Source organism: Syngnathus leptorhynchus, chromosome 19, assembly GCF_054491065.1.
Source record: "Syngnathus leptorhynchus isolate UIUO chromosome 19, UIUO_Slep, whole genome shotgun sequence".
Classification (NCBI taxonomy): Eukaryota; Metazoa; Chordata; class Actinopteri; order Syngnathiformes; family Syngnathidae; genus Syngnathus; species Syngnathus leptorhynchus.
This window is the reverse complement of record NC_141213.1, coordinates 1,713,609-1,736,795: the sequence shown is the minus strand read 5'-3', so window position 1 is coordinate 1,736,795 and position 23,187 is coordinate 1,713,609. Positions and strand designations below refer to the sequence as shown.

The window sequence follows — 23,187 nt, the reverse complement described above, 5'->3', positions numbered from 1 at the left end:
ACAAGAAGTAGATTCCACTTTGACAAGATTGTTTACATTGATATTTTATTTCATGTGAAGGATTGTTTACATTGATATTTTTATTTCATGTGACCGATTGTTGATATTTTATTTTATACGAAGGATTATTTACATTGATGGCAGTCAGGCGGTGGCCGCTTTCATCAACGCCTGCTCCCCAAACACTTGCGTGAAGTGAAGCACGTGCTCCTCGCAATGCTCACCTGCAGACACACACATGCAGGGAATTATCAGTGAACAGGAAATGATGCAACCTCATTTAAGTGGGCGTGTGTGTGTGTGTGTGCACTGACCGGGGTTGAATGCCGGGTTTCCCCTGAGGCGCTGGTTCCTCTGCTGGAATGACCTGAAGACTGTGAAGAACAACATGTCGTCTCCTGTCTGACGAGCGGCGTCCAGAAACTTTCGGGCGGACATGTTGTCGTGAGCGCCTGCCGCATAACACGGCAATTAGTCAGCCTTCGAGTGACCTTTTGTGATCAAGTCCGAGGTCATTGAGCAGATATGATTTCAAGGGTGGGAAGCTGTTAATGTACCAACGCTGCGGATGAATCTCAAAGCGCCCAGAACCTGCTGCTTGGACAGCAGAACCTCCACAATCTCATCATTGGCCGTCGACAGCCGCTGTACACAAACGGAGCGTGTCATTGGACGGTGAAGATGATGATGATGATGATGGAGGGGGGTTGAGGAGGAGTACCTTCAACATGTCGAGGGATAGCTGATGAGCGGGCGGGTAGGTGCTCTCCAAGGACAGAAGCAAACACGCCTGAAAGAAGTCACGGGAAAACGGACAAAGTGACATGCTAACGGCTACGCTAGCTTACAAAACTGGACCCGCGTGACTCACCAGCGGTTTGGAGTCGGTGAGGACGTGATACTGCAGGAACTGATGTAACATGTAGAAGAGGTTGTGCTGCACCAGCGTCTTGATGACCAACTCGTACAAGTAATGCTGACATGACAACAAGGTCGTTCGATCCCCTGGTTGGTGCCGCGCGCGTGCGTGCGCTCACCTGACCGTCACTGACCTGCACGGCGATCTGGAAGTGGTTGAGCGAGCGAATGTACTCCATCAACACGGCGATGGTCAACTTGTGGGAGGCGCCCTGCACGCACCAAAAAAAATGGATCGACCTTGGCGCCGAAGACGGCGGGGAAACGTTTTTGCGATCTGTACCTTCCTCTCGGTGAAGGTCGACAGGACGTGCGTGTACATGTCCGATTGGTCGATGACCGCTTGGCTTCTGACCGGTCGCTTGTGAACAATCCCGCCGCGCGTGGGCCCGGCTTCCACGGCCTGCAAAGGCGCACTCGCATCAGATGACTCCTCCCCTTTTGGTGACACCACATCCCTCACTCACCGCGCTATAGCTTTGCTCCGCCTCCAAGAACTCCTTGTACACCTGATTGAGTTTGTCGAAGACGCTCGCCACCACGGGGAGACTCGCTCGCTGGTCGCTATCCACCACTACACGCGCGTGTTAGCATGGGCGCGTTAGCAGCAAACCGTTAGCATGTTACAGACGCGCAGAACGAGCGAGACCGCCGGACGTACGTTGAGAGCAGACGGACAGGATGACCATCTTGCAGTCGCTGCGGCGCAACAGGAAGTCCATCAGCTTACTTTTATCCTGGAGCATGTTGACTGTCGGACTTAACTTGACGCGGAGATACCACAGGTAACCTGTCAAATCAATCCTCGATCAGTGTCTGTGCATGTACTCCGTTGCCTTTTAGCAGACCTTCACTGGCGCTGATGATGATATCAGGCTGGAAGACGCTCCATGAAGACGAATCTGCGCGGCGGTCAAGTCTGACAACAAACCGGCACGTGCGTACACGCACACACCCATTGGAAGGATACACAACTGACACGGGACAGGAAGTTGTGACGGAACCACTGCTGGACCTTCAAACAACACAGGTGAAATATCATACATTATGAATTTTGAACGTGTGTGTGCCTGCGTGTACCTGAAAGCGGGACGCGACAAGGCTGTATGGAACGAGCAGGAAGCACAGGCCGATGCGTGCTGACGGCGCCGTCCGACTCCTTCAACTTGATGTCGAACATCGGTGACGTCTGAAACGGGCCACGTGTTATTTCGGGGAGTTTTTGCCCCACGAGTGCTAGCGCACCCACCTGAGAGCTCTGATGATGGACCACCACCAGATTGTCCACGATGTTGAGAGCAAATTTTCCCGTCGTGTCCAATTTTAACACGTGTGTCTTCTTGCACACGCCTTCCCTGTGCACACATCTTCACATTTAACTCTGCAAGAGATGTGTGCGTGTGTGTGTGTGTGTGTGTGTGTGTGTGTGTGTGTGTGTGTGTGTGTGTGTGTGTGTGATCACCTTGGTAAGTGGTAGAGCACCACCTCAGCGCTGGGACTGTTGGCGCTCCTGGAGTGATGCTTCAGGTACATCACGTACAACTGACCATAACTACAACCCGCACACACACACACACAGACAAAGATGATTGTGTCTTATCGGCAAACGCACACAGAGAAGCTACTTACATGGTCGCCATGGCAACATCCCTCTCAGACAGGCTGAGTTTGGCCGGTTTTGGGACAACGGGCAACTCGATCTCAAATTTGGACATCTTGGACACACTCCCACCCTTATTTTACACACACACACAAAGGCGTACTTAAATGCAACGCCGAGGTGTGTGTTGGAAATCAGGCAGGCGTCGTTCTGACCCGAAAGGCGAAAGGCTGCAGGACGTTGGCCTGCACGGTGGTGGAAAGCAGCATAACGGCGGTGTCGGGGCAGTACTGGTACCAGTTGACGTTGAGGCTGTGACTCTTGAGCAGTTTGACGGCGCGTTTGTCGGGAAACACCTGAACGGGATACGCCGTGTGTGGGCGGGGCCGAGCCCTGACGGATACGAGACGACGGCGGCGGAGCTACCTGGTAGAATTCGATTCCCTGGTCGCTGACAAAGACAATCTCGTTCCAGCTGGTCCAGCAGAAGCCTAGAAGGTTTGCGTTCTTCATCTGAAGCAGAACGACACACATGTCAAGAGAGGCCGGTGGAGATCGGTCGCTTTGGTGTGAGCGGCTCACCTTGCACTCGTGCGTGAACTCCGTGTGCGGGTAGTCGGGGATAAAATTGATGAAGTCCTGAAAGACAGGTTATTGATTTCCTCGAAATTGTCAGTGCGTACGAAGGAATTGATCCCAAAAAAGCTCACCACGGACTTTGACGTTCTCTGCACAGCCAGGATTTTGTTCCCGATGGAGAATTTGATGCACTTGACTTCTCCTTTGTCCTCCATCCTGCACACAACTCAAATGTAGAAGCTGTTCTCCTCGACGTCATCATAACAACGAAAAAAAAAAAAAGGAACCATTGTCAGTTTGTCCCAATGCACGTGACGTACCTAAAGGCAACCGAACTCTTGTCGTCCGGACCTTTGACGACCACACCCGTGGCGCCTCCTGAACGAACTGCGAACACCTGAAGGCAACACGAGACCTCCATCAGTATACTTTTGGGGGCAACCAACTCAAGCACATCATAGATCCGGAAAACACATATTTTTTTTGTTTTGTGCTTTTGGTTCCGCCAGCCGGCGATCAGCTGACTCGCCAAGCCGCCACGCTAAACTGAAGTTATTGAAAGCTAACCTGTTTGTTGGCTTCATCGAAGAAAACATTGTTGACGCTCGAAGCGTTTTCAAAGTGGACAAGATTGTCACAAAGTTCCAAGTAGTGCTCGTCGCTCATTCTCTCAAAACATTGAATAGATCTTTTTTTTACGGACACCAAAACAAAACACCAGACCCGGAAGTCAATTCCTTTCCGTGCACAGTTTCACAATAAAGTCTTGGGTTCGTTCTTTAAATCAGAATTGAACAGGAAAAAAATCAGTTGGTGTCCAAATTCACGTAGCCTTCGATAACCAGTCCTCGAATCTGGCCTGGTTTCAATGGAAACTATGAGTTAAGACCATCGTGGCCTTCATTTTTCCTTTAAAAAAAGTGACGTGACCCGGAAGTAATTGATTTTTTATTTATTTATCGTGTGTCAACCTTGTATGTCCTGTCGCTCTACTTCCGTCCACTTGTACTTGTGCTCTCATCTCGCAGCTTCTAGATGTCTTTCTCTGCGCAAATAAGCTTGATATTAACTCGTCGGTGAGTTTTTTCTGACACTTTTGTGCCGAGAGCGACGCAAACGTCACTAAAACATCAACAAAACTAAAAGCAAACTGTTAGGTTTCAAATAAAAAACGAAAACAAATTCGAATACAGTATTTGGCAAGAGAAAGAGGCGTGTCGAGTTTTAGTGTGACTTTTGAACTGTGTGTTACGCAATGTATTCTGGGTTGGAAAGCGACAATATAACAACCAAATGTTCATGTGTTGTTTTTGCTCGCGGTGGTCAGGTTGTGGCGTTTGTCCAGCGTTCCCACCAAAAGCTTCCACTTCACCAAGACGTCCATGATGGGTGAGGTACCGTTTTAAGCTTCTCCCAACCAATGTTCTTGCCTTAACATGTGTTCGCACTTGTGTGCTTGTCTTCAGGTGTGACCCAGGAAGACTTTGAGAAGGCCAAGAGCAGACTTTCCTCATTGAAGAAAGATCCTGGAAATGATGTCAAGCTCAAGATTTATGCTCTCTTCAAACAGGTCAGCACGGCTGATGTTCTTTTTCTGCTTGACATTGAATATTTATGGTGTGTTTGTTGTTCACATGACAGGCAACGCACGGTCCCTGTGACACCCCCAAACCGGGAATGTTGGACTTCATCAACAAGGCCAAGTGGGACTCGTGGAAGTCTTTGGGATCCATCACGCAGGTCCACACGCTCGCTGGCCTTTCACTTTTTTTTTTTTACTTTGTCGCAGACCACTCATGACGTGGCGTTTTTGTGATTTGTGACAATGTGATTGACAGGAGTCGGCCCGGCAGCAGTACTGTGACCTGATTGGCTCCTTGGTGGTAGCAGAAGGTGGAAGCGCCACCCAAACGCCCGCCCAGTCAGCCACCAACGGGCGCACGTACGACTCTCTGTTGGTCAGCACGCAAGACAACATCACCACCATCACGCTCAACCGGCCCGCCAAGAAGAACGCCATCACCACTCAGGTGACCTCAACGCATCCTCATTTGCGACCTGACTTTGGTTGGCCGTTATACATTGGTAGAAAGATTGAAAGTTCACACGTAGCATGTTGCTAGTTAGCTGACATGCAGCGTGTGTTACAGATGTATGAGGAGATCATTGAAGCTCTGCAGAAAGCAGCCCAAGACAGCTCGGTGGTCACGGTCTTTACTGGTAACATCCCCCCCCCCCCCCACACACACACACACACACACACACACACAAAAGTAGATTGTTGATGACAATACACACATTGTCTGACTGGGTGGTGCCAGGCGCAGGGGACTTCTACTGCAGTGGCAATGACCTGAGCAACTTCACCAAGATTCCTGAAGGAGGAATGGAGCAGATGGCCAAAGCTGGCGCCGAGCTGCTCAGGTGATCGCTCACATATCCGTCCATCCGTCCATCGCTCGGTGTGACCTCGGAGAATAACATTGTCCGAGTCGACTCTCCGACCCCTGCGGACAGGAGGTACGTGAAGGCGTTCATCGACTTCCCCAAGCCGCTGGTAGCGGTGGTGAACGGACCGGCCGTGGGAATCTCCGTGACGGTCATGGGAATGTTTGACCTGGTCTACGCTACCGAGAGTGTACGAGCGCACGCGCTACAACAAACTGATGTTGATTCAAAATCACTCACGGAATCATTTTTAATATTTAGGCCACCTTCCACACGCCTTTCAGCCAACTGGGTCAGAGTCCAGAAGGCTGTTCGTCTTACACCTTTCCTCGCATCATGGGCTACAGCAAGGTCCCTGCACATAGAGCACACGTGCACACGTACACACGTGATTGACGGGCGTGCACGTGCACGTGCGTGTGCGCAGGCCAACGAGATGCTGCTGTTTAACAAGAAGCTGACGGCGTTCCAAGCGTGCCAACTGGGTCTGGTGACCGAAGTTTTCCCCGACAGCGGCTTTCAGGCGGAAGTTTGGAGCCGACTGAAGAACTACGCCGAGCTACCTCCAAACGTAAACGCGCACGCGGTGAACTTTTCCCCAGTAGCCCTTGTCGTAACGTCGGCTTTGTCGATGTGTGTCTCCTGTTAGTCTCTGGCGCTTTCCAAGCAGCTGATTCGCTCTATGGAGAAAGAGCGCCTCCATGCCGTCAATGACGCCGAGGTGGAGCGCCTGACAGAGCGATGGACGTCAGACGAGTGCTTCAACGCCGTCATGAGCTTCTTTCAAGCTAAAGCCAAGCTCTGAACCACCGTAGGAAGCCTCACCGTGGCCACTTGCAGCGGACATTCCGTCGAACGTGAAGAATCAAGTGCCTGGCCTTAATTGCACATGTGCTTGTTACTCAACTCTATCATGTGTGTCCAGTTGTTTGTAGTGGGAAAAAAAAAGTTGTTGAAGTGATAAATGTTTATTCTTTCTTTCTTGTGTACAGTCAGCGGGTGTTGTTAGCATGAGCTAATATTACTGGCATCATTGTTATTATCATCATCACTATTTTATTATCATTACGTCGTCTTATTAGTGAGTTAAGACTAGTATTGTTCCCAACAAGTGATGAGCCAACCAGTCATGTTTAGCATCGTCTAGTTGCTAAGCAACGAGTCGTCCAATTACAACGCGCCCCTCCCCTTTGCATTTAAATAATGGCACCGCCTTTTCGGTACGTCAACACAAGATGGCGGCCGTGCAACACGCCGAAGCGTACCTTGGCTTCGACTTCAGCACTCAGCAGGTAAGAAAAGAAAAACACGTCACTAAACCTCTAACTTTCTCAGCCTTTTGAAACGTTTAGATTTTGTTTTTCCAAATTAAAACTTTTGTTACACTCGTCATAGTTATTTATTAACGCACATTTGTCCCAAATGACAACTTGTCAACTTGTTTGTGAAGTTGAAGGTTGTCGCCATCGATCACAAGCTGAATGTCATCCATCAGAACCAAGTGCACTTTGACTCTCAGCTACCCGAGTTCAGGTTTTAACTCTACTACTACTTTATTCACTCATGTAAATGCACTCTACTGTCAATTATGTGGTGCTTGTTGTTCAGTTGTCAATTTGGGCTTGGAGAATGACCTGACCTACTAGTTGTACTAGTTCAGTAGCGTTTCCTCTTTAGGGCATTTTGCCCGTTTTTGTGAAGTGAGTTTCTTGTTCACATATGTTTGTTATTGAGTCAGAACTTAGATACAAGTTGACATAAGGTCATGTTTGCAGTTCCTTTTATTGAATGACTCAAATAACTGATTTTGGGCTGCAGGACGGAGGGGGGCGTCCATGTGGGTGCAGACGGCCTGACGGTGACATCGCCCGTTCTAATGTGGGTCAAGGTACGAGTGCACCGAGACACTTGTGTGACCCTTCAAGCGTGCGCGCTGAATAATATTCTGGAGTGATCCTCAGGCTCTGGACCTCCTATTGGAGCAGATGCAGGAAGCGGGCTTCGACTTCTCCAGGGTGCGAGCGTTGTCGGGCAGTGGTCAGGTGATCTTTTGACCTTTTACTCACGTGGCTGTCAATCAAAATGCATTGTAATTAGTGTCCGCTCTCATCCTCTCAGCAACACGGAAGCGTGTACTGGAAGAACGGAGCGGCGGCGACCCTCCAGCAGCTCCACCACCAGCACAGCCTCAGCCATCAGCTCAAAGTACGTACGTCTGTGCCGGTCGATGATGTTTATTTTGAATCAAATTTGCGTGCCAATGAGTAGATGTGCCCCCCCCTTCCATGTTTACGCTCACCTCATGTGCCTTGTTACGTTTCAGGACTGTTTCTCAGTGCAAGACTGCCCCGTGTGGATGGACTCGAGCAGCGGAATGCAGTGTGAGCGCCTGGAGGATGCAGCAGGGGGCGCTGCCAAGCTGGCAGACATCACAGGCTCCAGAGCCTATGAGGTGATCCTCACACTCACACATCCGTGGGCAAATTACATGCTGACTATTTTTTTTGTGTGTGTGTGTGTTTGGGCAGCGTTTCACAGGAAGTCAGATTGCCAAAATGTGCGACGAACGACCGCGAGAGTTCCAAGACACCGAGGTCAGCTGCTGACCTTTTAGCGTCGCATCTGCCTCAGATGTATTGATGTTGGTGTGACCCCTTGTTTCAGAGGATCTCATTGGTCAGCAGCTTCGCGGCGTCGCTCTTCCTCGGCGGGTACGCTGCCATCGACTACAGTGACGGTAGGCCAATGACATCATTAGCTGGGCAGGGCAATATGGAAATGAAAATAAAAGTGACTATTTCTTTCTCCAATAAAAGGGAGTCCAACTATTTCCCTTTCGCTTCATTTATAGAAAAAGCTATCGAAAACAGAGCTATGATTGCGTTTCTCAGACTTTGTAAACTCCAACAAAGTTTGAAACAAAACAAATAGAACCAAACCATCGCCTATAATCGACTAGCTAAAGTTGATCAATGGCAACGCAAACCTGAAGCTTTGTAATCGTGTCTTTCTTTGCCGACCGAAACGTTAATGTCATCACTTTTGTCCTTGAAGGTTCCGGAATGAATCTTCTGGACATCCGTAGCAAAAAGTGGAGCGAGGGCTTGCTGAAGGCCGTGCGTCCCGGTCTGGACGTTCTGCTGGGAAGCCCGATGCCCTCCGCGTCCGTGCTGGTGAGATGACCGTCTGAGCGGCTAGCCCCGCCCTCCGCCGAGCCGCTCGTGACCTTCAGCCATGTGTGACCTTTAGGGCGCCGTGTCGTCCTACTGGGTGCGCAGGTTTGGCTTCTCGGACACGTGCGCCGTGGTCGCCTTCACTGGTGACAACCCAGGTGACCCTGCCAACGAGGACTTCAGCCCGCCAGTCATGATTGATGCTGATGGTTACAGCTTTTTCTCGTTTTCTCAGCATCTTTGGCGGGGATGAGACTCCAGCAGGGAGACCTGGCTGTAAGTGGCTGCATCCACGTGTACCTGATCTAACCACTTTGAGTTGAGGGGGCCAAGTTCCCCACACCTCTACTCTTGCAAAACTTATCAGGACTTTTGACTTCCTACTACTCCTTTTGTGTGTGCACGCGTTGCAGGTGAGTCTGGGTACCAGCGACACAGTGTTCGTGTGGCTCCAGCACGCCCGTCCTGCTCTCGAAGGTCACGTGTTCATCAATCCTGTCGACTGGCGACATTTCATGGGCTTGCTGTGGTGAGATTTTGTGTCTCTTGGATTTTGGGGCGATAGTGAAATGACCACGTGTATGTTCCTCAGTTTCAAGAACGGATCTTTGACTCGAGAGCGACTGAGGAACCGCTGTGCCGATTCATCATGGGAACGCTTCTCTGCCGCTTTGAGGCAAACGCCTCTTGGAAACAACGGTTACATTGGTATGCTTTGACTATTTTTCCATTTCCCCTATCCTTCCTTCCTTGCTTCTTTCCTTCCTTCCTTCTTCTGACATCATGTTTCCAGGCCTTTATTTTGACGTCATGGAGATCACCCCTCGTGCGGTGGGAGTTCATCTCTTCGATGCAGAAGACAACAAGGTGGTCCAAGTGTGTGTGTATACGTGTGTACCTGTGTGACAATACTCGTATTACCCTGCAGGTGTCATCAGTGAGCGCTGAGGCAGAGGTGCGGGCCCTGGTGGAGGGTCAGTTCCTTTCCCGGCGACTCCACGCCGAGCGTCTGGGTTACTCCATCAGTAAGAACCACATCAAGCAGACACACGCACACACACACAAATTCACAGACACTAACCTCGTCTGGTTCAGTTCCAGGAAGTCGAATTTTGGCAACGGGCGGAGCGTCGTGTAACAAAGAGATTCTGCAGGTGAGTCTGAAAGCTGACACACTCATAACATGCTAATGTCATGTGGAACGCTTTCTTCTTATTTGTATATTGATTTGTGTACATCAGGTGTTGTGCGACGTGTTTAACGCTCCAGTTTACACCATGGACGTGTCCAACTCGGCTTGCCTCGGCTCCTCTTACAGAGCTCTGCACGGTATGCTAGTGCTCGCTTGCCATTGCTAGCCTTTTATCCATCTTTTGATACTGATAAAAGTGGTCGAATGTCCTCATTCTTCATCTGAAAGCAAGATACACCTTTTGAAATGATGCTAGATGAGGAAGGAAAGCCATTTGGGGCAAAAAACAATTCATGAAGTGCTCATGATCATGATGATGATGATAGTGGCAATCTTGCTCATTGGTTGATGTCCTCTCAGGTGTGCTTGACCAATCAGACATGTCCTTCTTCGAGGTGACGAAAGAAGCTCCTGAAGCACGACTTGCCACCACGCCACAGCCTCATGCACACCAGGTACACACACACACACACACACACGTACAAAAGGTGTGATGAGAGAGGCTGTAACATTTTCCTTCAAGATGGCAGCCTGTGTCACTTTCTGTACATGTGTCAGGTGTACAACGAGATGCTGCAGCGTTATGGCCGCTTGGAGAAGAATGTCCTGCAGGAGGTGCGCTCCTAAACCGCTCACTCAAATCTGATTGGCCAACGTTAGCCTCAAACTAAGTTGGTTTTCATTGAGGATGCACCCATTGTGACAAACGTGCACTACACATTTCTTCACGACTGGACATTTGTTGGGAACTAATGAAAACATTCCTGCCATTGACTTCCTGTCAGCCTGTGTGTGTTCGTGCGTGTGTGCATTATAGCAGTATGTAAAAAAAAATGAGGCACACACTGCTTTGGACAAAGACGTGATTGTTTTATTTGGATTCACAAGTTTTTTTTAGAAGACAAAAGCTGGTTTTTTTTTTATATTCTGAATGTTACTCATTAATCTTACTTGAGAACGCTAAATTCTATCACAAATGTAAATTCAGTAACAAAAAAAACAACTTTAAATACTTTATAATATACTATAATGCGATTGGACGTGTACCCCACCTACCGCGTCTGACATTAAATGTCTGACATTAAATTGATCTGTAGCTCACTAAACAAAGTCTATGAAAACAAGTAACTGATTCAACTTGTGTGAATACAACCACTTTTTTTCCTAAGGTGAATATTTAAGTTCTTGCTGAATGACGCCGTCTTATGACATCATCCAGGAACAGAAAGTGCAGACGAAAGGATTGTCGATGCATTCACGTGTTAGAAGAAAATGCCAAGATATCACACTAGCGGTTAGCTTGTAGCAAAATCACTTAATATCACGGACACGTTAGCATTAGCAAGTTACTAACATTGTGATTATTGTGTGTGTTTACATCAAGTAGCTGCGCTGCTATGCTAGCTGCTAGCGTGTTTCAAATAGCTGCCATGCAAACAACTTGTGTTTGCTTGCATTCTTAATGAGTGTCCGTCAGCTTTTGACCCGCCTTAAGACGTGATGTCACAATTCCTCCTTGGCCCGCCCTCTTTCCCCCGCTTCTGTCTCCCCACCAGTCTCGCCTTCAGTCCCCATCTCCTCCTGCTGGGAGTCAGTGCGCTTGTCTCCACAGAGGGTTTGATCATGCTCCTGGTTGTGCTGTCCATTGGGGTCATTGTCAAGTTCCTGGTCCAGGGCATTATCATGGTTGTCATCTTCCTGGTCATTATTATGTTCCTGGTCATAGTCCTGGTTGTGTTCCAGATCCCAGATATCTTCCTTGTCATTGTCACGTTCTTGATCTTTGATCTGTCCCTGGCTGTTGTCATGGTCCTTGTCATCGTTATGGTCCTGGTTGTTGTCATGATTTGGATCCTGGTCAATGTTCTGCTCCTGACTGTGGTCATGGTCCTGATCTTGTTCCTGCTCCTTGTCACTGCTGTGGTTGTGCTCATGTTCCTGGTCAATGTTTTGGTCCTGGTCCTTCTCCTGATCCTGGCTGTAGCCCTCCTTGTGGTCAATTCCCAGATCACGTTCCTGGTCAGGTATTTGGTCCTGGTCCAATATAGAGTCCGAAACAGCGCGAGTCTGAAAAGAGTCGCCGACCCTAAGCACACCTGAAAGCAGCAAAGAAAAGTGACCGCCGTGACAACCGCAGCTGGACTCGTGCGTGCTTACCGGCAGGAGTCAAAACGAGCGCCTGAAGGATGTCCGACAACGAAACGATGCCCACGATGCGAGACTCTTCATCCACCGCCACCAACCTGTGAACCTACACGCACGAGTTTAGGCAGACACCCGACCGGCTCGGCTCGCCGTCCGGGGAGCGGCCGTCACCTCGGCTTTGACGATGCGGTCCACGATGGTCTCCAACGTCTCCATCTTGTTGCACTTCAGGACGCCCTCAAAGTACTGCGAGCGGTGCCGCAGCGCCTGCGTGACCGTCACGTCCAGGTCGTTATACGTCTTCTCCGCCGCCAAGTTCTGAGAGACGGACATCGCGGCTAGGCTAGTACCCGGACTGACAACCGCTCGGCGTTTGGCGGCTTTACTCACGATCACGTCAAACTTGGAGTAGATGTCCACCACTTGGCCTGAGTACAAACACACACACACAGCTGACGTGTATTTGATGGAATACATATAGAAATGAGTGCCAGTCCCAAAATGGTCCTGTCTTCCAGAAAACGCTTACCTTGGTGATTAACGACTGGCAAGGCAGAGACACGGCGGTGCGTGAAGACGGACAGGGCGGTGATGAGGGGAGTGTCCGGGTGGATGAAGGCGACGTCAGCGTAGGTGCCCACGCCCACTTCCTCCAGCGTCTTCTTCATGAAGGCAGGCATGGGCATCTCGCACAGCTGGCAAGCACACACGTGTATTATTAAGAGTGCAGCAGCGCCCCCTGCAGGCGGGGAGGAAAACTCACAAAGAGCTGCAAGAACTTGAGGATGCGTTTGTGCGTCAGGATGTAAAGTGCGTTGCCGCTCAGCGGGTCGACGACCGGAAGACGATGGATCTTGTTACGGATCAACGAGTGAACCGCCTCGAAGATGCTGATAGCGCAACGTGGAAGGGACAAGGATCAACTTCCTGTTTTCAATCAGCCCGCTCATGAGACCCACGCTTGCTAGCATACCTGGCGTCTGGCGAGATGTGGACCAGAGGTTTGAAGGTTTCCTGCAGGTAAAGCTCTGTCAACAAACAGAAGAGACTCAGCCGGCACCAAGTTGCACATGGAGTCATGGTTTACTCTACCCGTTTTTGTCACGGCTGACTAGTGGTTACGATAATGAAAGCAAACCTCTCCATGTCTCTATCTTGTGTTCCTCCAGCTCGTAAATCTGAACCTGGAGAAAAAAAACGGACATCATCAAAAACTGATAACACACGCTTTTTCCTTTATGTGCACGCGTGTGTTACCATAGGTGACTTGTAGTATCTGGTCAAGATGTTGATGAAGTCCGTGATAGTTAACATTCCTGAAACAAACAAAAGAGGAAAAACAACTTTGGAGGATTACCAGTTGCGTGTGTGTATGTGTGCGTGCGTGCGTGTACCAACAAAACTTTGTTTCTTGGTTTCCCACAGAGGAGCAGCTCGGACTCCATTTGCGACAAGAGCAAAGAAGGCTTTCTTCACCTTGCGACACAAAGATGGACACACACGTCAGTCAGCTGCCAGTCACATGTCAGTGGCATGTGGGCAACCTGCAGCGTAGTGTCAAAGACCACCAGTTTGGAGCTGGTGGGTATGATGTCATAACACTTGTGAGACTTCATGAAGCGCGTGTAAATGTCCCTCTCGGAGTCCGCGCACACTACAAACACACACGAATTTTTGGTTTCATCAGCGCCATCCAAAGAATTGAAAGCCTTGCGAGAGAAGGTGACGTTTCCTACCGCCCTCGTCCGCGATGCCTCGCGGCTGCGACTCTCCCGCCGCATCCGTTGCCTGTTGAACACAAAATAACGGAGGTCAACATGCCACATGTGGATTTCCGTGGTAATTATGCCGTCAACAGAAAAATGAAAGCAAAGCTGCGAAATGTTCAGATAAGCATTCTTTGTCATTATGCTGGGATGAGTGAGTTTGTTTGATCCTAGAGCAAAACATTGTACTTGGAAAATAAAACAAAGATTGTGACTGTGGGAATGTAAGATGGCTTTAGCCGCAAGGGGACTATTTATACTTCATATACGTGGAATTAACTGAAAAAAAAGTGATTAAGAGCAGTTTAATTTTGGAGCGTTAAATGACATCACCAATCAATCATCTGGGGGGGGGGGGCATTATGACGTCATCCCAAATGTATTTGCACGTCAGGAATGATGACAACCTTGTCGGCCTAGTCATTATGACGACACCAAAGATGGAGTGTCGTCATCGGGCACCAACCTGGCCGTCGTCGTTCATTCTGCCTGTTTGTCACCAACGTTCTCGACGTCGAAGCGAAGAAAGACAAGAAGACGACAAAAAGACGAAGAAGACGTACATCAGGTTGTCATCGTCCTGTTTTGCCGTCAAACATTCGCGTTATGTCGGGGGAAAAAAATCCAGGCGCGATGGCAAGTGCAGTCAAGTTCATGTACACTATCCACGCAACAAACATCCGGCTTGGTTTTTCGCAATAAAACCACTATTGACTGCTTCCGTCACGTGACTTTTCGCTAGGGCGACACAAATCCATCCATCCCTCCATCTATCAATTTTCAGCAACGCTTCTCCTGTTAAGGGTTGCGGGGATGCTGGAGCCTGTCACAACTGTAATCGGGCCAAAAAAAAGATTATATAGTGTTAACCTTTGTCATTTTTATGGCTGATATAACTTTATTTTATTCTATTTGCATGACTATTAGCAATAGCGTTTCGAAATTTTAGCCCTTTGAGATTTTTGTGAAACAAAGTAAAGAAAACGGATGGGTGGATATCATTATCATTATTATTATTATTATTATTATTATTATTATATTGTGAGGTTCGACGTTCAAACATGGCCTGGGGCTTTCTTGAGGAGTTGCTGAGCACGTTGTCTCTGTCATTACGTCATTAAGAAGATTCCCTCCCTCATTTCCAAAACATTTCGGCACGAGAAATTGTTCTTCGTGTGCGCTGCCATTGGCGGGCCACAAGTCTAAAGTGTATGCAAAGTCAGCCGCTTGCACAAATGCAACGCTAATAGGGACACAAATGTGCTCGGGGAAAAAAAAAATCTATATTTTTCTTCTTTTAACTTCTTTCTTTCTAAAAGCAATGTCTTTGTTTCAGCTTTCACACCTGGTTGCCAACTGCAAGGGGCGTGGCCAAAGGTGTTGGGTGACAGCCTGATTTGGATGAAGACAAAGACGAACGTGGCCCTGTGTCCGGAGGAGACGAGTAGGATCGAAGACGTCTGGGCTCGCTGGCGTATGTCTCCAGGGGGAAGACCCTCACCTGCCCCTGGCCGGGGGGAGTCTGCAAAGCCGGTGGCGGGGGTGCGGTGCACGACAAACTGAAGGCTGGGCGGAACCGCGGCCAGGACGAGGAGCGGGAAGGTGTAGGTGGAATGCAACGGATGAAAAAAGAAGAAATGGAGAAAGCATCAACTGACCAAGTGAGACATACACACACCTCTGGTTTTGCTCCTCTTGTTGCGTGCGAAAAGCTTGCTGGTGATAGGGGAAGATAACATTTGCTGGTTGGATTCCTTCGAGGCCAACCTGAACATCCCACTGAAGCTCAACCTACCACATACAACGCACAAACTCACTCGTAGAACATTCCTGGTGCGACATCACGTGTGTTTACCTTCGTGTAGTGGGCGGGGACTCTGCTATGCTTTTGCCTACGGTGGGCGTGGCCCTGGAGGTAGAGTTGCTAGCTTGCGGGAAGATGTTCTTGCCGCCGTTTGTCTCCCCCTGCGGGACGACATGCATACTACAGGTCACAACGACGTGACCACCGGTCCGCTCGCCCTCACGTCGTCCCGCTTTTCACCTTCCTCGCTTTGTCCTTCTCCACTCCAGAAGACATTCCAAACACGTTGACGTCCTGCGCCGGAGTCATCATTGATTATGGTCAACGTCCAAAACAGGTTCAAGCAGAAGAAATCCATAGATCAAGAGACATGTAGCCAAACCACTGGACTTCAAGCGAGGCACATTAAATGAGGCCGGTCGCCAGTTTGAAAAGCAAATTTCTCAAAAAATCTCCGCTGGCCTACGAGTCCACCACGACATGACAGCCCAAAGAGTCGAGGAGCGGCCTTGAGAGAGCGTCAGTGGTCCAAAGCCAACGTTAACAAAAGCAACGTTACCTGCTTCAAGATCGGCTGCCGTCCGTAGATCGTCTGTCCTCGTCGCACGCCGACTTCCTTCTTTCTTGCTTGTTCTGTCTCACGATGGCCAATTGGCAGCAAGTACGCCGCTACATCTGTGTGCGTGTGTGTAAAAACTGCCATCGTCAGCGAGGTCACAAAGGCGCCCGGCATCCCTCAAGGTCGTTTAAGGGTCGTGCCTGGTGAAAAGGCCAAACTGGCTGACAAGACAAACTCTCACAACAAAGATGGCTGACACTCTTGTTGATGCTGGATGGATAGCTCAGGTGTCACTTTTTTTTTTTTTTTTTCTCACGCAGTCAGCAAACCTTAACAACGCTTTGAGACACACGATCGAAAAGTTAGCATTGTCATCATTTTAGGGCGGCGTTCATTTACATCTCGATCCTGGAATGATAGCTGTCATTGTCAATGGATTGTGATTTCATCATTTGTTGTCATGTTATTATGGTGTCATGTCAGGTCATGTGACCCTGTTGCCATGATTACATGTGGTTGCAGTCATATCGTCTAAGCTGTCAATCAGCTGTCAGATGATTTAAATTTTTGTAAGCATTTCGACCTTGTCATAATTCAACAAACATAAAAACAGACAAAACAAATTCTAGATGGAGACTGTGTGTGTGTCTGTGTGTGTGTACGTACTAAAAAGCTTGATAAAAAGCTTCAAATCTGTAATAGTGGTTACCTGCATGTTTCTCTGAAATTCATCCACCCACCCATTCATTTCGATTCTGCCCACTAGAGGGCGCCCGCAAGCCGTGAGCTTCGAGAAATCCACTTCTGAAAGAAAAGAAGAAGCTAAAAAACCGAGACAAGAAATGTGCGCTGAGGCGTTAGTCTCGATCTTTCCTTGAATTTAAGCAAAGATCGCATTTTAATCTTGTGAAAACATCAACAACAAAACTCTTTCTTCGTCCGCCTGGTTGACGCAGGTAAGAACGCACCACTTCCTATTCGGATGCTTTTTATTGTTATTGTTTTGCTTGCGCTGTTAGCATGAAGTGGACTTTTTGTTGAATCGATTACTTTACTGATTTGTTCTTCCGTGTGGCGTGTAACATTCTTCTTCGGCTGACGCACACAACACTTAACAGGACTTCCAACTTTCACGCCTCACTCTAACGTATGCTTGATTCCACACGTACATTCATTCATTTGTTCGTTCATTCATTCATCATGCCTTCCTTCTTTCCTTCAATGTAGTCATACATGACTCAAATTGAATGCTTGTTACATTGGTATAGCACCTTTCGGAATGACCAAGCTTTTGAAAAGTTATCGTAAATGTTTTATGGCAGCATTAAGAAGCAGTGGCACACGCCGCTTACTTTGATCGGACTGTCACAAAGGCAATATTGTGCCCAAAAAAAGCGTCTAAACACGCCCCTCAACTCCATGCCTGCTGGGTGAGGCATGCTCCTCATGTCCGCCACAATAATGATAATAAAAAAGACGTGCAATCCGTTTAGAGAACGATTAGAGAAGCGTTCACCTGCTATCCTCCTAAAAGATGTTTTTTCTTCTGTTTTCATCAGTGCTGTACCCAAGTACAACCAATAGTGTTAAAGTAATGCAAGAATCCAATGAATGGTGATTGACTCAAGCCCAAAATATTTGAAAATGCCTTTATGAATTATTAAACCATTCAACATAATCAAAAGTGCGTTTGTGTTGTGTGTTATGTTGAAATGTGCGATGGCAGCCATGGCGGCAGCGCCCCCCAGAGGCGGAGAGGACCTGCACGTCCTGGTGAGGAAGTGGCAAGAGGTGGCCTGCCAGTGGGAGGCGCCAGCGGGCGGCACCTGCGAGGTCGGCTGTCAGAACGATGTCGCCCAGAGTCGAGACGTCGGCGTCCAGACGGACTTGTTGACTCGCCGACTGTCCTGGAGACGTGCGGGTGGGCAGGCCGTTGGTCACATGACCCTTAAAGGGGAACATAAGGCAAAAACGTATGGCCTTAGATGACGCAATCAACTCAGCCATTTTGCCCTATAGCACAGCTCTTTTTGCCAAGAAAAACTTTTGCCTCATGTTCTTCTTTTACATTTGCAACTCCCTTCTGACTCCCTCCAACTTTTGTCCAACGTCGCCTTTGACTTCCTGTTCCGCTTGCTCCTTTGGCCCTCGCAGGTTTCTCTGCCATAGCCGTCAGGCGTTTGGCCCTGCGAGCCAATCGTCAAAATGGCGACGGTGCGGTGCCGCGGAGGAAAAGCAAAGTTATCAGAAACGCCGTCAAAGCTCGGGAGGTATCCGTCGCCGAAGCAGCCGACGCCGTCTCTTCGCCGCCGCTGTCTGGCGGGCGGCCGCGGAGAACGCGGCGACCTCCGCGGTGGCACGAAGATCTGCAGACGCCGCCGATGCTCGAATCCTCATCCGGCGGAGCGGAGGCGGGCTACCAGCGACGGCAGAAGGCGGCGGCTGAGGACGAGGAGGAGGAGCCTGTGCAGACATTGCCCCAGGAGGGTAAGAATGCGCTTTTGTTTGTGTCTTTGAAAGCTTCTGTACGCATCTTCAATGCGTGTGTCCCCTTGTTAGGTACGGCAGCGTCCGACGCCAAGTTGGAGGGAGAGAACATCATGTGCGACGTGTGCGGGCAGGTGATGAAGAACAAGTCCAGCCTGGTTCGTCACTCCTTCATCCACACGGGCAAGAAACCGTTTGCGTGCCACCTGTGCGACCTTCGCTTCAACCGTCGCGACAACCTCAGCCATCACCTCAGCCGTCTCCACCCGGGGGGCGTGGCCCGTCGCGAGAAGCGGCGCCCTGTCCAGACGTGGCTCTGCGACGTGTGCGGGAAAACCTTCCGCTGCAGGTCGGCTCTCAAGACGCACGAGGTCATCCATCTGGGAGTCAAACCCCACCGCTGCGACCTTTGCCCCAAGGCCTACATGCGCACCAACGACCTCCAGCACCACAAGCTCACCGTGCACCAAGATGGCGAAGGCGACGACGGCGGCGGGGTGCGGCGCCGTTCGGGCTCCCTGCTGTGTCACTTCTGCGGGAAAGAGCTGAAGTTCCGATCTCAGTTGGCGGCTCACCTGCAGACGCACACGGACGAGCGGCCGCACCTCTGCGAGGTCTGCGGCCGCAAGTTCTGCCGCCGCTACCAGCTGGAGCGCCACAAGCTCCTGGTCCACGTCGACGGCGGCGTCACAGAGGACGAGGAAGGCTCGCTGCCGTGCGACGTGTGCGGCAAGCGGCTGAAGAGCGAGGCGCTCCTCTCCGCCCATTCGCGCGTGCACTCTGGCGACAAGCCCTTTCGCTGCACGCTGTGCCTGCGGCGTTTTATGCGCCACGCCTGCCTCAAGCGACACTACGCACGCGCGCACATGAAGGAGGGCAGCGGGGCGGCGGCGGCGCACTCCGCCGGCCTGCGCCAGGACAAGTCCTTCCCCTGCGCCACCTGCGGCAAAGTGTTCAAGTTCCGCTCGCTGCTGAGCAACCACGCGGCCGTGCACAGCGACGAGCGTCCGCACGCCTGCGACTTCTGCCCGCGCCGCTTCCGCCGCCTCAGCCACTTGAAGCGGCACCGGCGCGTGGTCCACCGCGACGGCGCCCGCCCGCCGCAGAACTTTGTGTGCCACATCTGCGGCAAGGACAAGAAGTGCCGCTCGCAGCTGGCGCGCCACGTCATCATCCACACGGGCGAGCGCCCCTTCGGCTGCGACCTGTGCACCGCGCGCTTCAATCGTCGAGGCAACCTGCAGCAGCACAGGAAGCGCGTGCACGGCATCCACCCGACGCCGGAAGACGCCGACCCGCCCGTGCTCTTCCCCGACCTCGACGAGGACTGCGACTACAAACTGGAAGACGCCGCGTCCTCGCCCGCCGACTGATGCCACTCGCCTTCCGCGTTCCACATTGTACCACGTTCCCGAGGTGATTTTTCAGTTTATTCAACCTTTTTTAAAAAAACATTACGGCAATTATGAGTTTCCATTTATTTGTGCATCATGTGACCTCAGCCCCAAGCTTCTTCAAATATAAAGAAAGAAAAAAAAAGTGAACATTTTCTCATGCTCACTACTTGGAACACAGCAAAACAAGCTCAGCATGCAATCCTCTAAGGATGTCAGGTGACACTTTTGGCTCCGCCTCCCTTCACTGACAGCTACTCTGTCATGGCTCTATGACGGCACCTTTGGGCGGCTTGGCAATCCAGAGGTTGGCCTGCCTCGCCGGCGAGCTGTCCATAGAAGGAGCCACGTGGGTTATCTCATCGCCGCTTGGCGCCAGAATATTGCCCACCTTGCGCTCAGCACGCGGCAGCAGCAAGTGGCCGAGGCCGCCAAGATGAGCAGCAGCAGCGGGATGGTTGGAAGGATGACGTAGAGCGCCAATGGGCCTACGCACGCACACACACACACACACAAACGGCATGATTCAAACTTGATGAGCATTTCCTGAAAATCTTACAATTAATCCCATTTGTTGACACTTCACCTGTTACGTCTCTTAGGTACAATAACAATGTATCTTAATTCCTATCGAGAGCGTGGCAAGACGGCAAAAATTCATTTTTGTTAATTTGTATCATTCGAATGCGTGCGTACCTGAAGTTCCTGTCAAGGTGACGTGACCCCTTTCCAGTGTGGTCTCTATACATACACACATACACACAAAATGGCACTGGGAATAATGGAGTAGTATCCAAACTAGTTTGAGCTCAAAGGTCAAAGCAAAAGTATGGTGTCTTTTTTTTTTTTTTTGTATGTGTTTTATCTGGCGCTGACCCGTGCCCTGCCCAGCAGTTGTGATGCTGGGGTCCTCCTCCGGGTAACGCTCTGCCAATGGGACAAAAAATGAGTCAAGAGAGCACCCAGGAAGATGAAGGCCAAGACCAAGGTGGAACAACCTGGTTGATATTTGCAGATAAAATTATGTTTCATGGAGCACCGGTCGTCGTTCCAGTGATAAAGGTAAGCCCCGCCCACTCCTGGATTCGCAAGCGGCTGATGATACATCACCACGCATGACTCGGCGCCGCACGACGGCTCGTCCGAGTACCACTTCCTGAGGGACAAAAACATCATTTGCAGTTTGCAATCAGCCCCGCAATTGGCGCACGCGCAGTAGCATCACCTGAAGGACGCCTCGCTGCCGTCGGTCCACCTGTAGCGTTGCGGACAGGAAGTGACGCCATCGAGAGGGTTGCGCTCTTCATCCTCGCGGGTCAAACCGATCCAGAAATCACCATCTGATATACCCGAGCCCAGACGCAAATCCTGAACAACCATCAACAACATGACGATGATTTCAATTTGATTATAATCATGAGAGTGACAGAAGTGTGGATAATGATGTTGATTCTAATGAAGGCCACCAAGGCGCCACCTCCAGCAGGCTCTGGATGTCTTTTTGTTCTTGCAGCGTGCGAATGCTAACGAGCTGGCCGCCGTCCATGCGGCACGCGAACTCCGCCTCCCTGAAGTCCACGCGGCTGGACACGTCGTGGAAGTACGCCATCTTGTAGCACACTCGCCAAGCCCCGCCCAGACACACTCGTTGACCTGTGAGCGGCACACAAGCACAGGTGATGATTTATTTGTTTCAATTTCGTTGCTGTTAAAGTCGCTGTAGTGGTGTCATCAACATGATCGGAGTGACATCTTCACTCCGATCATGTTGATGACCGACGACGTTGATGACGACGACGACGACAGCAGCAATGACACCAGCAGCGAGGAAGTCACGTCAGCGCTCCACTTGAACTTCGATTTTGCGAAGCAAATCGCCTCGCTCAACACCAGATCGGCCGGCAAATGGGGCGACAAGCAGACCAAGAACATTCCCCAACAACTCCCCTTGAGTCTGGCCTTCAAGGTGAGGACCGCAACTCCAAACATAAATGGACATCCGCATTTGTGCTCACTTCAACCAACCGGTCTCAACAATCGGCCCAACATTTGGCGTTCCTCAAATCCAAAATGGCATTGATGATTTGCTAAGGTTGACGTGGGCTCGAGAAGAAATTTCCGCATTGTTTTTTTGATCCATAATTGATCATAATCGCTGACCCCGCTCTCTCGTGGCCATCCAGATTGTCATCAAGTGTGAGGTCAACGGTTTCAAGATGACCTTCAACGACGACCTCCAGGTGGACATCAACTATGCTGTGCCTGACCTGCAAAAGATCAACTGGCTGGAGGTGTGGCAGGTGATGCTGACCAGCATCCAGCTGCTGTGAAGGCGCCGTCTGACAACTGCTTCCCGTCTGGGCGACGTCACGCAAGAGGCAATGAGCACAATTCTTTTCGTCCACCTTCTGTTGCTGTCCACTGTTAGCCTTGTAATGATCACGAGAATCTCACAGTATGATGTCATCACGGTATGGAGGCCACACGGCCGTGTTTTTGTATTATTGGTCAAAAATGTCCCTTGTGTGGAAAAAGAAATACCAGTAATGTGAGGTATAAATATTTGTAATGTGATGTATACACACACTATGATTTAATGAGTTCTTTTCAATAAAGTTTTGAAGCGTAAGCAAAGTTTAAATTTGAGAGTTTAAATTTATTTGGGTGGCGCAGAAAAGGCAAGAATAAAATAAGCTGATGCAGCCACAAGCCCAAGTCATCTCACATCTTTTGCCCTCTCGCACACACACACACACACACACACACACACACACACACACACACACACACACACACACACACACACACACACACACACACACACGGACTAGATTAACACAAATTGTGCAACATTTGCATTTTCATTGCCAACACGCTCACGAGCATCTGAAGTGTTGTAGGCGTGCTGCATAGAGTGCAAGGTGGCAAAAATCGTTTCACGATCGCCCTTTGGCCACAAAACTCACCACTGAGGACTCTTCCACCGCGGATCGCTGTGACCAGCATGACGACAGCCAGGACGGGCAGCCTCGCCAGGTCAAAGGTCATCTTCCAGTCTTTGATTATAGAAAAGTACTCCTCCAAAAAAAGAACTCATCAGGCGTTCATGTCTCCTCCTTGGT

At 50.0% G+C, this 23,187-nt stretch overlaps 7 protein-coding genes and 1 long non-coding RNA gene across 15 annotated transcripts; 5 read left to right on the top strand and 3 right to left on the bottom strand.

The window, feature by feature from the left end:
* Nucleotides 1-28: 28 nt before the first annotated feature.
* rmc1 (regulator of MON1-CCZ1) lies at nucleotides 29-4,014 on the bottom strand. Its single transcript, XM_085939311.1, has 21 exons — nucleotides 3,665-4,014; nucleotides 3,418-3,494; nucleotides 3,229-3,313; nucleotides 3,101-3,157; nucleotides 2,945-3,031; nucleotides 2,734-2,874; nucleotides 2,548-2,651; nucleotides 2,381-2,470; nucleotides 2,168-2,273; nucleotides 1,999-2,107; nucleotides 1,889-1,933; nucleotides 1,767-1,820; nucleotides 1,580-1,708; nucleotides 1,386-1,492; nucleotides 1,202-1,321; nucleotides 1,053-1,130; nucleotides 872-976; nucleotides 722-790; nucleotides 558-645; nucleotides 315-452; nucleotides 29-224 (listed from the first exon to the last, which is right to left on the bottom strand). Exons 1-21 carry the CDS (start codon nucleotides 3,761-3,763, stop codon nucleotides 145-147), a joined length of 1,968 nt encoding a protein of 655 aa, XP_085795437.1. The 5' UTR covers nucleotides 3,764-4,014; the 3' UTR covers nucleotides 29-144.
* Nucleotides 4,015-4,040: 26 nt separating this feature from the next.
* eci2 (enoyl-CoA delta isomerase 2) lies at nucleotides 4,041-6,510 on the top strand. The gene is made up of 11 exons (XM_085939318.1): nucleotides 4,041-4,173; nucleotides 4,425-4,486; nucleotides 4,564-4,667; nucleotides 4,739-4,837; nucleotides 4,936-5,127; nucleotides 5,248-5,317; nucleotides 5,419-5,521; nucleotides 5,615-5,735; nucleotides 5,807-5,896; nucleotides 5,973-6,116; nucleotides 6,195-6,510. The coding sequence occupies exons 1-11, from the start codon at nucleotides 4,133-4,135 to the stop codon at nucleotides 6,348-6,350; spliced, it is 1,182 nt and encodes a 393-aa protein (XP_085795444.1). The 5' UTR covers nucleotides 4,041-4,132; the 3' UTR covers nucleotides 6,351-6,510.
* Nucleotides 6,511-6,660: 150 nt separating this feature from the next.
* xylb (xylulokinase homolog (H. influenzae)) lies at nucleotides 6,661-11,084 on the top strand. Its single transcript, XM_085939316.1, has 19 exons — nucleotides 6,661-6,837; nucleotides 6,996-7,078; nucleotides 7,364-7,433; nucleotides 7,507-7,587; nucleotides 7,664-7,750; nucleotides 7,869-7,997; nucleotides 8,074-8,139; nucleotides 8,210-8,282; nucleotides 8,600-8,718; nucleotides 8,795-8,876; nucleotides 8,954-8,994; nucleotides 9,132-9,247; nucleotides 9,311-9,426; nucleotides 9,512-9,585; nucleotides 9,647-9,743; nucleotides 9,814-9,872; nucleotides 9,960-10,047; nucleotides 10,271-10,365; nucleotides 10,469-11,084. Exons 1-19 carry the CDS (start codon nucleotides 6,781-6,783, stop codon nucleotides 10,535-10,537), a joined length of 1,602 nt encoding a protein of 533 aa, XP_085795442.1. The 5' UTR covers nucleotides 6,661-6,780; the 3' UTR covers nucleotides 10,538-11,084.
* LOC147041522 (5'-AMP-activated protein kinase subunit gamma-2-like) lies at nucleotides 10,760-16,446 on the bottom strand. Of its 2 annotated transcripts, XM_085939308.1 has the most exons (17): nucleotides 16,185-16,446; nucleotides 15,866-15,919; nucleotides 15,677-15,786; nucleotides 15,500-15,612; nucleotides 15,323-15,387; nucleotides 15,167-15,246; nucleotides 13,600-13,843; nucleotides 13,450-13,531; nucleotides 13,313-13,371; nucleotides 13,194-13,239; nucleotides 13,029-13,083; nucleotides 12,819-12,945; nucleotides 12,585-12,750; nucleotides 12,446-12,483; nucleotides 12,227-12,373; nucleotides 12,068-12,161; nucleotides 10,760-12,006 (listed from the first exon to the last, which is right to left on the bottom strand). In XM_085939308.1, exons 1-17 carry the CDS (start codon nucleotides 16,356-16,358, stop codon nucleotides 11,414-11,416), a joined length of 2,247 nt encoding a protein of 748 aa, XP_085795434.1. In that variant the 5' UTR covers nucleotides 16,359-16,446; the 3' UTR covers nucleotides 10,760-11,413. The 2 variants fall into 2 exon arrangements, with proteins under 2 accessions (XP_085795434.1, XP_085795436.1); XM_085939310.1 differs by lacking the exon at nucleotides 16,185-16,446 and having other exon boundaries at nucleotides 13,600-13,709; nucleotides 13,792-13,843; nucleotides 15,167-15,387; nucleotides 15,866-16,075.
* On the top strand, nucleotides 12,431-16,831 carry LOC147041521 (uncharacterized). The gene is made up of 7 exons (XR_015069181.1): nucleotides 12,431-12,487; nucleotides 12,574-12,753; nucleotides 12,858-13,075; nucleotides 13,481-13,636; nucleotides 13,743-13,894; nucleotides 14,216-15,482; nucleotides 15,895-16,831. It is a non-coding gene; the product is annotated as an uncharacterized LOC147041521 (long non-coding RNA).
* A 106-nt stretch (nucleotides 16,832-16,937) lies between these two features.
* On the top strand, nucleotides 16,938-22,020 carry LOC147041520 (zinc finger Y-chromosomal protein 1-like). Of its 6 annotated transcripts, none has more exons than XR_015069180.1 (6): nucleotides 16,938-17,140; nucleotides 17,895-18,105; nucleotides 18,339-18,671; nucleotides 18,744-20,087; nucleotides 20,960-21,741; nucleotides 21,875-22,020. XR_015069180.1 is itself a non-coding variant. In XM_085939313.1 (5 exons), the coding sequence occupies exons 2-4, from the start codon at nucleotides 17,904-17,906 to the stop codon at nucleotides 20,042-20,044; spliced, it is 1,836 nt and encodes a 611-aa protein (XP_085795439.1). In that variant the 5' UTR covers nucleotides 16,938-17,140; nucleotides 17,895-17,903; the 3' UTR covers nucleotides 20,045-20,087; nucleotides 20,320-20,975. The 6 variants fall into 6 exon arrangements, 4 of the variants coding, with proteins under 4 accessions (XP_085795439.1, XP_085795440.1, XP_085795441.1 ...); XR_015069179.1 differs by having other exon boundaries at nucleotides 18,744-20,892; XM_085939313.1 differs by lacking the exon at nucleotides 21,875-22,020 and having other exon boundaries at nucleotides 20,320-20,975.
* On the bottom strand, nucleotides 20,164-23,158 carry chodl (chondrolectin). Of its 2 annotated transcripts, XM_085939320.1 has the most exons (8): nucleotides 23,032-23,158; nucleotides 21,543-21,718; nucleotides 21,291-21,433; nucleotides 21,064-21,221; nucleotides 20,942-20,992; nucleotides 20,762-20,806; nucleotides 20,457-20,553; nucleotides 20,164-20,394 (listed from the first exon to the last, which is right to left on the bottom strand). In XM_085939320.1, the coding sequence occupies exons 1-8, from the start codon at nucleotides 23,111-23,113 to the stop codon at nucleotides 20,328-20,330; spliced, it is 819 nt and encodes a 272-aa protein (XP_085795446.1). In that variant the 5' UTR covers nucleotides 23,114-23,158; the 3' UTR covers nucleotides 20,164-20,327. The 2 variants fall into 2 exon arrangements, with proteins under 2 accessions (XP_085795446.1, XP_085795445.1); XM_085939319.1 differs by having other exon boundaries at nucleotides 20,762-20,992.
* Nucleotides 21,777-22,706, top strand: LOC147041519 (uncharacterized). Its single transcript, XM_085939321.1, has 2 exons — nucleotides 21,777-22,031; nucleotides 22,249-22,706. Exons 1-2 carry the CDS (start codon nucleotides 21,831-21,833, stop codon nucleotides 22,393-22,395), a joined length of 348 nt encoding a protein of 115 aa, XP_085795447.1. The 5' UTR covers nucleotides 21,777-21,830; the 3' UTR covers nucleotides 22,396-22,706.
* Nucleotides 23,159-23,187: the final 29 nt, after the last annotated feature.